Here is a 14,583-nt window from a genome sequence, read left to right as displayed (position 1 = left end):
CTATTGGTTGTACAACTAGCTCCCTCTTTTGTTCGACTCTCCCCTAAATGATTTTCTATGAAACAACCTGCGTCAACATTTCGCTGTCTAAATTTAATTGATTGATATATAAATGTTTAACGTTGAATAGTTGAACTTTTAGTTTGTATGTTGCTTAAGGACAACTCAGCATGGTATATGTTCATCCTTTGTGAATTTATGTATGCACAGCACTTAAATTTCAATTTCAAATAACAATAGGCCTAAATAGATTTTTTTTATGATTTTAACTTGGACGTAACCTTTGATTAACACATTAATTTTGTGATAAAACACGGTTTGAGGATTGAAATATATTCAGTTAAACTGTCTAACATTTATTTATTTTCGAATCTTTAAACTACGAAACTGACCACATCATCAACTGAACATTTTCATGACCTTTCTTTGATGACAACAATGCTTTCCTGAAACATAAACAAAACGGGTTTATTAAATCCAGTGTTAATAATAGTTCATTATTATTATTTATTTTACCAATTCAACATAGGTTAAGTGAATGTTGTAAATTGCCAAACACATTCACATCAATACTTTGAAAAGTGTGCCAAAGAGTATTTAAAGAATTAAAATAAGAAAATTAAATTTTGTTTTCGCAGTGTATATTAATTTCTTTGTCTACAAAATAACTTAACAAATCAAAAGGTTTTTCAATGCGATTAGCCAATTGTTATTCAGTGTCAAGCTAAATGCTATCCTCGTAAAGTATGTCAATTTCTGGTTCTATGTTTATGTATACATTTACGAATTTATACAGTACAATAAGGCTATATTTTAAGTTAAGTGTTGAATTTTAGATAAAAAAAATACCCCCGCCACAGCAAACCTGCAGACTAAGCGAATTTCCATTTGCCTGATTAGATTTACACTAAAATGTCTACTTAAAAATATAACATTTATTTCCTATTTAAATAGAATTAGTTTATCAAGTACTTAGGTTTGCTGCATCAGGGAGGGTAAAACTTTTTTTTGTAAAATGTTAATAGTAATAAATAAAAACATTTTCCAAATTTGATCAAAATGTGTTCATAAACAAGCAAACTACAACAGTTTACTTGTTCTCAATAAGAATAACATGGGAATTTAAAATTTAAATTTTTTTGAATTTTCTCCTTAACCATTAGGCGCATAATAACACTTCAATATACTAAATTATTTGTTTTTTTAAGCTCTACAAAATGGTTTGGAAAGAAATTGCTAAATTTTATGTTTTTTTGGGTAAAAAATGGGAAAAACCTATTTTACCCCATAAAACCCCCGTAAACCCCCGTTCTCAAAGTCCGATCATGCTGGTTCGTGAACTCGTTCAAGTTTATCCCGCCTTACACCTTCATACCAAATTTGATCAAAATCGGACAAAAATTACTCAAGTTATCGTGCGGATGGACACATATATATATATATATATATATTGTTATTAAATACATCAATGAGGGCTACTTTAAATGTTACTAAGTAAATCAAAATAAACGGTAAAGTAAACGGCAATAAAGACTCATTTCAAGATTTTTTGAAATATTTAAATTCTATCTCCCCAACAATTAAATTTACGATGGAGACACGAGAAAAGAAGATAAATTTCTTGGACATAACAATTACCAAAGAAAACAATCAACATAATTTCAATATATTTAGGAAACCTACCCAAACTGCCCTAATCATTCCATTTGGGTCAAACCATCCTTGGCAACACAAAATTTCTACATTCAAATCAATGGTATTTAGACTACTTAACATACCAATGTCTAAAGACAACTTTGAAATAGAAAAGAAAACTATAAAAAGAATTGCAGGAACAAATGGATACAAAGAAAAAATGATTGAAACATTAATAAAAAATGAAAAAACGAAAAGAATGAAAGTAGAAGAACAAGAAAACATAAAGAAAGAATTTATATGTATTCCATTCAGCTCATCCTTAAACAAAACCTTAAGAAAGACATTACCAAACTCAAAATTTAAACTAAGTTTTAAAACAAGGGATAACGCTTTTAATATAATTCAAAAAAGAACAAATCCGAGACCCAACCCCCCAAATGTATATAAGAAATCGGGAATTTAAAAATTATCATGCAACAACTGTGAGAAATACTATATTGGTCAAACAGGTCGAACATTCGAAGTCAGGTACAAAGAGCATATACAGGCAATCAGATCAAACAATATGTCGTTCTTCATACGCCGAACATATACTTCAGACCGACCATACATACTCAGAAATGAATAAAAATATGCACATTCTGGATATTGAAAATAAAGGTGAAAAAATGAATACAAAAGAAGACTTATATATTTATACTCATCATATTAATGACAAAGACAATTTACTAAACTTGACACAAATTCAAAATCAAAACGTAATATTCAATGAAATTATAAATCTTAAAGAAAACACCTCCTTCCCTTAACATAAAAAATTATCACCTGTTCTTTAACAAGAAATATCTAATAATGTTTGTAAATAAAAGAAACTAATAGGTTATATACTATACTGTGATCATGGCAATAATGTCCGAAACATGTAAGTAATATAAAATAAAATGTTTTTAGGGTACTGTGGTATTTTGATTTACTTAGTAATATATATATATATATATATATATATATATATATATACATATATAAAAATTTGAACGAATGGTGTTTTTGGCCTCTGGGGACATCAAAATGAAAAAGTAAATCGGTCCCGGGCCTAGGTCTTACCATGAGACCTACGGTAATAGCTACTTCCCTATAGGGAAATTCGCTAAAACTTTCTTTGTAATATTCTTATCTTAGGTCAAATAAAATAATTAATTCGTCCATAAATCTTTTGATGGTAAAAATAGGTTCTAAAGTGAATTTAAACTTTTCTCGTACTTTATAAGGCATTTTTACTGGACACTTACAATTAAATAAACAAAAATATAATTTCGTATTAGTATTCGTCCCAAGAACTAACAAAAGGCCAATGCCTTACTAGTTACTCTGAAATGAATGAAATTCAATTAAAATCCGTCGTTACACTAATCTTGTATGTATCAGACGGAAACAAGTTTTACACTTCTGAACATAAATAGTTAACAGGACACTGTCCCTACTACTACAGAATATAGAATCATTCTGTGCTACTACACACCCAGTCAGTGAGTAGATAGGCCAACAAAATATTTGTAGAACCCTAGGGTGTACTGTCCATCGTAAATTATGTTGGCTGCGTTGGACAACCAGTCCAAGCACTAATCCACATTTAGCATTGGGACTGTTTGACCAACGCTTTAAGAAGGAAAATATGAAGCAAACTGAATATTTAAATTGTAGCTCGAACTTCGGCAGAAAATCACACCTTAAGGCATAACCTTCTTGTTATAGTTTGGGGTTCAAACCTGACATAACCAAACAAAATAACATTTAAAACTCTTAAACGCAGCTAAGTTGTTTAAACTGATTTTAAAGAGTTGGACTTCAGTCCCAGGAATAGGTTGGACTTTCGTCCTGTGATCCTTGGGCAAAAAACTCAAGCAAAACAGGTAAGCAAAAATTTAGGTCAATCCTAAACCTGAGACAGATTGTCCATCTCCTACAGAAAAACAACTCTAGAACGCTCAATCCGAGGCATTACATCCAAAACCCATATTTTGTAATTCCACTTTAAACCGGAAGTCAGTATCAAGCATGTTTATGAAAATATTGTACATATGGATTTTATAAGATATTCATATGTTTACTAAATGCTGTATGAGTTCACTTACCTGTGCACATTTTTTCCTGCTACATGCCACATGTTTCACTGCAGCCTCGCATTTGTTCAGTCCAGTCGTATCTGTAAATGTGCCATTTTCAAATTCAAATATATTTATGGAAGAAATTACAACAGCTTGGCCTCACCAAGTTAAAAAAAGTTGTCGGCTAGGTCCAATTGATGCATGAATATAACAAACAAAATTTTTACATTTTTCTCTTTTTTTTAAAGCAAATATTATGATTTGAATGTATCAATAAAGAAATGTAAAGTGAAAGTGTAGAAAATTTATTAATCTTTGTGTGATTGTTAACAAATTCCATTTGAACATATCATAATTGACTTCAAGTAAATTGAAATATGTATGTACTAGCAGAGTACCCGTCCTTCGTACGGGGTTGGCATATAAGTATAAAATGCTTATTGCAGTTATACTCAAGCTTTGCGTTTGCAATGAGGGAGGACACAGTTTGATAACATTTGCTTCTTTAAATTATACCCCTACCATGGAGCCAATTAGGTAGTATACTTCAATTTAGGATGAATCTAATTCAAGCTGGTAGTAGAAGTGAGATAAATTAAAAGACAAGGTAGGCCAAATACATATATATTTTACGGTTCTCAAATTACACCAAATACACTTTCCAAATAAAATCCATTTTGGTCTTATTACTCCCAAATCTTGTACTAAATAATAAAATAGTGGAAAGATCTTACTTTAATCAGAGACACTGGTTTAATGGTCAGAACTGGCACTAGCAGATACCATGCAAAGCAACTAGAAGTGGTGCAAAAGCTACTGGACCAATCATAAGAAGGTGAACAAGAAGTCAATCTCAATATCAATGTGGTTGATTTCTGTCTGAAAACATCACACAAACCCAATAAAAACTATTCTCTACAAATTCTAATAATTAAAAGTGGATTTAAGATCCTTACAACTCCTTGTGAAAATGTGCTTCTTCTAGAACAAAACTCGACAGGTCTGTATAAACTTTACTTGTTATCTTTTCTTGTAAAATGCATTAAAAATTGATTTGAAAACTTTTCTTTACTTTACATCTTTTCCCAAAAATGATTTCTACAAATGCAGTATACAATAAATCTCCTAAAATCTTATTTTTAAACAATATTAAATCTACTTACAATTTCTACAGCAACCACATATTTGTAGACCAAATTTCCAGTGAACTTAACTGACAAAACTTGAAATGGGTTATCAATCACCACTACCAACCCTACAAACTAAATCTCTTAAACTGCTGGACACTCTTTCTTAATCTTAATCTAGCCAATGGTTAAATAATATGATTTTGTTTTTTGTTAATTTCAATTTGAACTAACTACCAACGGTACAGAATTTACAGTATTCTATAGTATTACACATCTATCATAGCCATAATGTTCTTCCACTTCACCTAAACAATAAAGAAAAATAAATTATCAAAAATTCGTAAAATATCACAAATTATTCATTAAAATAAAAACATAAACATAACTGTAAACAATCCTACTTTGACAGTTAGTTCTCGCTTTGTATAATTTTTTTGCTGTATGGCGTATGTATTTCATTCTTAAATTTGGTATAATTCGTTTGTTCATTAACATACAGGCTAATCAATGATGTAAATATTGAGACACCCGATTATAAACCGATTGAATAACTGATGCAGTATAAAATATGTTTTATAAATAAGTTATCATCTAAAAATTTACTTGTAATATTGCAGTGGATTGATACACACTAACTGTAACTAAAATCTCAAACGACACAACAAGTAATAATTTAACTTATAATTGGATATATGGATGTATGGATGAATGTGTGGATGGAAAGATGGATGGATGGATGTGACAAGTAAACGCAAAAAAATACTAAACCGACGAGGTTTAAATTTGGTATGATGATAGTTGACATTCCCGATTAACATATAGACATATTCTTACCTCAAAAATCCTTTCGGGCTCCGCCACAGTTACTCTGGAGTTTCTCATGTTAACCTTATGAGTATGTAAAGGAATTAAAGAATTTTGTCAGCCGTTCCAACTGCACAAGTTGGTTCTATGATATTAAATAGCATTGAAAAGTTATAAGGCTTACCAACAGTGTGCAGCTCTATTGTGTTTTTTAGCTAATTTGAACCAACTAGCAACAAAAAGCGGTGTCACACAATGAGTACCATACTGTTTTCTATGGTTTAGGTGCAGGGGTAGAACATTAGGGCTATGGTAGATGTGTGCTACACTATAGGATACCGTATTAATTAAAAGACCAGTTTTCTGAAACCGTGTCCTCTCCCATAACTGCAATAAGCATTTTATACATATATGCCAACCCCGTACGAAGGACGGGTACTCTGATAGTTAAAAATAATTTTAATAAATGTATTATTTTAGTGCGGAATAAATATTATTCTTAAGGTGCAACTGACAAAACGAATTTACTACAGTTTTACCAATCTTGCTGCATTCTGTGGTTATTCTCAAAACCTTTTCCACGTTTTCTGGACTTTCCTCAAAATACTCTTCTAACAACTTTTTTGTACCATCTTCGTGGTATACTCCATCTGTATCGTACTAAAACCACAAACAACAATGTATAAAGGAATGAACATAGCTTTAGACTTAAATATTCTAATAACACTTTTTTTTACAATTCAGGGCGTGGTTTATCTTAATCCATGCAATACTATTATTTGTATTAAATGTATTTTAGAACAGAGCGTAAGCTATTAACATTCTATATGAATAATTATGACATCATGTCTTACTTCATTTTCTTACCTGAATTAATTACCCAGCTGTAGCTTCCTGAGGCTTATCAAAAAAGTTTTCGGGAAAGTTTCACAGCAAGACCTTTAATAAGTATGCGATTGAGAGCTGGTGTGCGGCTCACAAAAGTTCAAATCCATGCTAGCTTTATATATAAATAGTAGGAGATCAAAACAACTGCCAAGTGCACCATTTTTTTATGAAATGAGAAAATAACCTACTCACAATAAGAACTAAATTTGTATCGAGAATTTTTATTGTTTCAAAATCAGGTATTTCCGAAATGCCCAAAAAAGTAGTGTCTGGAAATGTTGGCAGCTAAAGTAAAGTACACTTTATTTTGTATGAATTTTGCTTCATGAAATTTTTTATCTGGTCTATAAAAAATATCTGGTCTAATAAAAATATTTTTACTTAACGTTATGCTAGTTTTTACTTAATTTTACTGTTATTTATTTAATTTGAGCTTAGTCTATTGCTTTCATGATAAATAGCGTATAAATATTACTCTCTTTAGTGTTTAAATACAAATACTTACAATTCCCTGCATTCTCAATAAACATTCTATCAGACACTGCAAAAAAAAAATACAGCTATTAAACACTACTATACAGTGTGATTACAATACAAGAAGTATACTATTATTAATTAAAGAATAATAATGCCTTATAAAAGCATCAAAAACTAGTTTTATGCAGAGACATCCACTGAAACATTATATTATTATCATTATTATTAATGGAAAACAATAAATATTTTATAACTTTATTTTTGTTTTTTAGCTTCAATAATTACATTCCCAATATTCAAAAGGTTCATCTTATAGGTATTTAAAGTTGTCGTTAAAAATAAAAAATGAAGTGATGAAACAACCTCATCTGAATATATTGTAGGAAACCTACATCTACTATCTACATATCTTGGATTATACTAAAAAAGTACGTTTTAAAACTTAACAGCTGAAGGTACATTGTTTAAGCAAACATAGTTTTGTAGCACAGTTAGAGCTTCAAACTGTGCTTCAGAACTATGTAGACTTAAACAGTGTATAAAATGGGCATATAATAATTTATTTTTGTAAAAAAATACAACCGACTTCAAACGCTCTAAAAAGAATGAAATAATTTCAATAAAGTAAACTTTTGTATTAGGCAAGCTCACGTACTTCAAGTCGCCGCGGCTCTATGATGATTTTTGAAACAAAATTGAAGGAGGGTGTCCATATTGCAGGTGACTATCTATAACTAAATTTGTTAATCTGCATGTCTTTTTCATAGTTATGCGTTAAGTGTTATTTTATTACCGTAATCAGAGATCGGCATTATAGTGGTATTAACGAGCGTCTTTAAAAAGATTATAACGCATCTAAATGTTTCTAACATGGAAAAGTAACGTTTTAATACCAAACTAGCTTCTTTTCCCTATCATAATATCAAACTAAATTATTTTCCTATTCATATAGAACATTTGTGTGTGTTATTTTCATAATGCATTTATTCTGAAGTAAACATAAAATATTTCCTTTAATATATAAACAAAACAGTTCAGTATGTTTTTTATATATTTATGTTATGCAGATACAATTTATTGATTTTCAAAATACACACACGCACAATATTTAATTTCAATCATATTTGCAGTTTGAGCCGCGCCGACTTGAGATACGTGAGCTTGCCTAGTACAAAAGTTTACTTTATTGAAATTATTTCATTCTTTTTAGAGCGTTTGAAGTCGGTTGTATTTCTTTACAAAAATAAATTATTTCATAATTTTTAGTGACTGTATAATTTTTTATATATTAATTACTTGAGGTTTTTTGATAAGCAAAACTGTTTGTAACAATCAAAAGTTCCACAGAACAATCATTATTTTAAAACTGCTTGAGTCACCTGTTCAGGTTACATAATCAATGGGTATGAAAATAAACATTTTTAGATATTCCCTAAGAAAGAGAGAGTTGTCCATTACATTAGGCCTAATGAAAAACTAATTGTCTTTTCTTGATACATTGAAATGTCAGACATCATCGTTTCCTGCAATCGGTGTACTTCTACATTATAAAAATAAATACAGTAACGTCTCAAGCCTTTTGGAACAATATGAAAGTTATTCCTCAGCTACCAGCAGTAAAAATCTCTCAAAAGTGGAAAATTGGTCGATAACACGTATAGTACCTTTGGAAAATATTATATGAAAGATTGGTTCAGCTAAAAGTGGTGTAAGTCATGTAGGGAGTTTTGTTTACTCAAGATATAGCCTAGTCGAAATTGCAAATCATCTTCTTCTAGGACTTTCCGAAGCAGGCATAATAGTATTGATATGTTATAGTAACTGGGTAGAGAATATTATTAAACATTCCACATCTGCAAATGAAATATGTGTATGAACGATTGGTTCAGCTAAAAGTGGTGCAAGCCATGTAGGCGGTTTTGTTTGATCAAGATATAGCCTAGTCGAAATTGCAAATCATCTTCCTCTAGGACTTTCCGAAGCAGGCATAATAGTATTGATATGATAATATAGTAACTGGGTAGAGAATATCAATAAACATTCCACATCTGCAAATGTTTAGTAATTAAAATATTTAACACTTTTAAGACAATTGACGATTATGCAATGTCACACTTCTTAGGTCGTGTAAGGAATAATTGCATTTAATTTATATTTAGACCCGTTTTACGAATGCTTTGGTTATCACAATACACCTTTACTAGAGAACCCGTGCGGCTCAATGAGCCGCATAGTATGAAACATAACTCCGAGGAAAACGTTATGCTTAAATTCGAGTAATTCTAGTTATATCTTAGAGTTGTTTAAACACTTGTTAGGAACTAATTTTAAATATCTCTATTTGCGTCGTAAAAGGTTCACCTACATTATTTCTGGTCTCAGTTTTAACTGATAACTTCTAATTGAATGCTAAACGATCTGTTTCAAATTGAGTTAACATGTTACAACACAGTTTTTCCAGCATTGAGAATTGAAGAAAACTGTTGCCTTACTGATAGCCTGTGTTAAGTAATTTAAGTTTGGGTAATTCTAGTTCTTTGATTTGAGACTTCCCTCTAATCAAACGAATTTTCTCCGTAGAGAATCCTGAAAAGTTGGGTGATATCAACCATATCATATCATAGTCCACACCATATCATAGTCAAGGCACTATTATAGTTTCTACTAAATGTTTTGAAATATATCGATCTGTCAGTGTCAGAAGTAAACATTTCTTGCATGCATTCATTTTATCTGTGATTAGGCAAGTTTACTTTACCACCGTGAAAACACTATGTGCTTCGTATATTTTTTCACTTCCAAAGTAAGTTGCATAGCATAACTGTCAAATATTATTCATCTCACCAAGTGAATTTGAATCTGGATGGGTATCTGTTAGACCAGGTCTCTCTTTTTCTACTCTTCTCATACGCATAAGATATCTTATTATAAATCGTCTCCTCCTCCCGTTTTCAACATTTCTTCTTTGAGCTTGAAGCATTTTCTATACTTCCAACAAAACTGATTAACTGTTTAACTTGGTCTTGAATATTACAAACATTAATATTTACTCCCAAAAAGCTAATGAGTTTCTTTTTATAAACAGCTGTTTTTTTGTTTTTAAATTTGTTTCGTTTATTTCTTATGGGGAAAACCCGACCTTTGAGAGGGTCTCACGCCCTTAAGAGTAAGAGTTTTTAAATTCTAAAACCTTATTGCAAAACTACATATTGAGACGAACCTTTTGACACCTTAAACGTTGAAATTGGTCCACAAATAAGGGAGGAGTTGCGTTAACAAAAATCGGCTTCACGTATTATATATATAGATTTGTCAATATCAAACAGCTATTTACTGAAACATATATGTTTTTTTTATGTCAGAATATTCAATACTAAAAACAGAATTACTGTATACACAAATCAGATCAAACGTTAAAATGCATTTTTTATAGTAACCAAAACAAAATGCATGGCAAGAAATAGTTTATTGATCAATATGAAGCAACTGTTTCATGAAGAATTGTCTCTAGCTTCATTTAAATGGTTTCAACTAACAGCTGTAGGAATGTCATCATTATTTATTGCCTTCTCTGCACAAATGTAAACAATCTGCACAAATGTAAACAAAATAAATGTTGAATATTTAAGGTTTTCAGAATTTTTCACCGAAACAAATATTATACTTAAACATAATATATAAGGTACCAAATAGAAACTCTCCTGGTTATTTTGGTGGTGGAACCACACTGATCGGTAAAAGAATCACAGAGAAATTGGTGAACATACATAGAAAAAAAAAACATCGCCACAAACAAATTTAGAACCTCCTCCTTTTGTTGGTAGTTTGGAAGTCGGTTAAAAATATCTTGTTCATTTGATATACTTCAACTTGAACTTGTTTAAAATGATTCTGTAAAGCCCCCACTCGATAAAATTTTTAATTATAATCAATTATTTTCCGTTTCTACTAAATCTTATTATGCCTCACTATCCAGTGTTGCAAAACACAAGTTATAAAAATAATAACCCTTCAGGAAAATGGAAAGTAATCTTTGTGTTTTTTGTGAAACGTATTTTAGTAATTCTTTATTAATTTACGATCCGTGAATACAAGAAAATGACGAAAAATATATATGAATAGAGAATAAAAATGTATATCAATGACTACAGCACTTACCATTCCTTTGGGATTTGTTGGTAGCTCTTCTTTGACCACAATAGTGTCCATAGCTGTGAATGAAAGTGGGAGGGTAATAATTCTAAGTGAATGTTGCTTACAAGAATATTAAAACAGTTTAATAGCATTTGGATATAAAAATTCATCTACATAAGGAAGAAGGGAAATTTTAATGTATTTAAATATACAGGAATTTCTTTTCCAAATGCATGACCACTTTTCTCCATTTAAACAATGCTAATACTCCTTTCACGTTGTTTAGCATTAGAGAAAAGTGGTCATTCATTCGGAAAAGAAGACATTTCTCTGTTATTATTTATCCAATGTTATTAAATAAGGTATCGTTGAAAACTAAATACAATTTACTAACTTTTTGGTCTCTTTCAATTTGTTCGTCAAGTTAACGGTTTTGGTAAAATTTGGCATCAAATATTTTAAATGGCTGCCATTTTGAAACGGTTAATGATTTCTTACTATAATTTTAAACAAAGGTAAGCCCTAATAAGGTTAACATTTCTGCAAAATATCAACGCTGTATCTCAAACCGCTTAGGAGTTATTAATGTTTTTGTAAAAAACCCATAAATGCTGACAGTCGGTAAACTAGACATTACAGACCCATGTTCCTATGGTGAAATGTGTTTGTCTTGACCTAATCAATAACGCTATATACAAGTGTCCAGAGAGTTACGGGACACCCTGTATTTAACATTTTTAATAGATTGAATATTTTATAAACTAAGATTTCAGTCTTTCAAATTCAACTAATCTACGATTCAATTGGAAAGTTAGATTTATCTACGAATAATTTGAGTTTAAGTTTAATATACATAATCAGCTTAGCGTATTCAAAGTACTTTATATAGTATGTTGATGCAAACTCACATCAATACTTACTCTCTTCGGCGCCTGTTTCAGCCTTACACATTGCCATAAACTTCTCAGTTCTCTCCCAGTTTAGTTTTGCCTACACACACATCAGACTTTAACATTAGTAAAACACTTTGATGAAACACTGTATATCATGCATGGTGTGGAATCGACTGTAAAGAATAATATAATTATGCGATATATCCGAATTGATAAATTGAAATTATTCAACCCTCTCGTAAAGTAAATTGACAATCAACGCCAAAAATACTAACATTTTTAGAAACAGCATGGTATATTTTATTTATTTTTGTGCATACTTCATTTATTGAATAGATTTTGTTTGGTTATTATTTTAAGGGTTGAAAGTATGATCCGTTGACTCCCTCTTTTTCTTTATGTTTTCTCAGCTTATTTTCACATAGTGTTCACTCAAATGGCTCAACATATCTCTTTTTAATCGAAACCAATTTGATAACTAGATTTGTATTATAATGTTGTGCTGCAAAACCTGCATCTCAGCTGTTAGTACAATGTCAAAATACTCTTCCTGATCCAAAAAGTGACAAAGACGTTTTGTATATAAAATGTATATACATATGCATGGTTAACATCTTCTCACGTAGTGCATTGGAAAACCCCCTCTAAATTAGTTATAGTACAAGAAAATAGTGATGGATTCCAGAATTTTAATTTATCAGACTGGTAATTGGTGGAGATTTCGTACGAACAGTAATTATATACATCCCTACATGCGGTACAAATCTTAAATGATATTAAGAATACATGTTATATTCAATGCAATTTATCATATTGTAGAACATACCTGAGCAATCAATAGAACGTAGCAAAACACAACGAAGATACCAAAACCCATCGCTGATGACTTCTTCAACTGTATAAAGTCACGAATGTTTCAACAATACCATCTATACAACTGCTTGATTTATTTAGAGTTTCCTTATATAAGGTTTCCGTGTGTACCATAGCCAAATTAATAACCATATAGCAAACAGTAAAACTGCAGTTATCTAACTAAGCAACAACAGGTTAATAATTGTTTACTTCTAGGAGACAATTGAAATAGATTTTTCCAAACATAGTAATTAAATGTCTTAGGTAATCATAGCTTGTAGTATCATATTGCGGGTTGCTTGCTATTATCTGATTTTCACATAAATGTTAGCTTATTTAAGATACACTAAGTTTGCACTCAATATATTATGTTCAATATTTTTAATACTATTTTTATTGAGTTGATTAGGGTTTACTGTCTTGAGACAAGATCATGAACGTCTTAATCTGCATAGTATAGGTTAATGTATCAACGAACTGTAAATAAAAATACGTCTTATAACACATAATGCATATATTTATAATAAACATTAATTTATACTAACAGTAATTCATTCCTTACGAAATGGTAAATATTTTATAAAAGCAGGGTATAAAATAGGGTATAGGGGTGTTGATCGATTTCGATTGGACTCTCTAATCATTACTAGACCCATAGGCGAAACGTTAGTTCCAATATTTACCTAATGGGTGATTTGATAAATTAATAGTGTCCAACCGAAACTGATCTCCAGTTATCGACCAATATAAATATTTATCTTTTTTTCTAGGAAGCTAGGCACTAGCCTGGGATTGTTTTTCACATTACTTCAGGCTAGACCACAATATATATATATAAATAATTATGCAAAAATCTACAATATTTATCACATTGTGAGTAAGCAGTATTAAGTGTAAACATAATTTCAATTGTAGATAGAAGTATTTTCATTAAATTGTAAATAAATCGGAAAAGAGCTGAGTCAAAACCGTTGGGTTTTAAAGGATATAACTTAGTCCTAACTTCTGACAATACTTCTAGAATTAGCCTTAAAGGTGACTTGTTTATTTAATTAGCGTAGTTGTGAACCTGTATTTTTCAACGGCAAGGATCATTAGGTACGTACTAAACTAGCAGGTATCGCAAAGATCAGAGGACGGACAAAAACGGAAACACTTAGTTGCGGAGGGAATCCTAGTAAATGCAGTGCAGAATAAAGAAGGGAACATCCTAATTACCTGTCTTTATTCTATTACAACAGGCAATTGACACAAGGACTTGATGAACATTCTCAAAACACAATGAATATCAACGTAGAATGCAATCTACATGTTACCTAATACTTTGTATTATATTGTAGCAGAAAGTGTGTTTCTTACACGATTCCCCGTGTCCGTGTGGAAAATGGTGTTGACAGTCTCGTGGGGACGAAAGTGCTGGGTTCGTTTCCCACCGTATCTGCGAAAATTTCGGACTGCTTACTCTTCAAAGCGTTGGTGGTTCAAGAGATGCCTGCAACGAGAACTAAAAACTTGATATGAGTACCAATCAAAAATACAGTCGATAAATGGAGTAAAATTTTTATATTCTGTATAAGTTGGCCATATTCATCTCATGCCTCTGACATGGGAGGATGGTATTGAGAAGACATTCATGTGTAAATGCAAAGATAGAGCAAT

General features: G+C 30.9%; 1 protein-coding gene across 1 annotated transcript; it reads right to left on the bottom strand.

Moving 5' to 3' along the window:
* Positions 1–359: 359 nt before the first annotated feature.
* Positions 360–12,979, bottom strand: LOC128988147 (general odorant-binding protein 69a). The gene is made up of 7 exons (XM_054409373.1): positions 12,896–12,979; positions 12,097–12,166; positions 11,201–11,253; positions 7,071–7,106; positions 6,217–6,337; positions 3,771–3,841; positions 360–446 (listed from the first exon to the last, which is right to left on the bottom strand). Exons 1-7 carry the CDS (start codon positions 12,944–12,946, stop codon positions 414–416), a joined length of 435 nt encoding a protein of 144 aa, XP_054265348.1. The 5' UTR covers positions 12,947–12,979; the 3' UTR covers positions 360–413.
* Between the last annotated feature and the right edge of the window lie 1,604 nt (positions 12,980–14,583).

Source organism: Macrosteles quadrilineatus, unplaced genomic scaffold (genome assembly GCF_028750875.1).
Source record: "Macrosteles quadrilineatus isolate MER2022 unplaced genomic scaffold, UCM_ALF_1.0 Scaffold_2__2_contigs__length_208266976, whole genome shotgun sequence".
NCBI classification, from domain to species: Eukaryota; Metazoa; Arthropoda; class Insecta; order Hemiptera; family Cicadellidae; genus Macrosteles; species Macrosteles quadrilineatus.
Note: the sequence above shows the minus strand (reverse complement) of the source record. Positions and strands in the feature narration are given on the sequence as shown.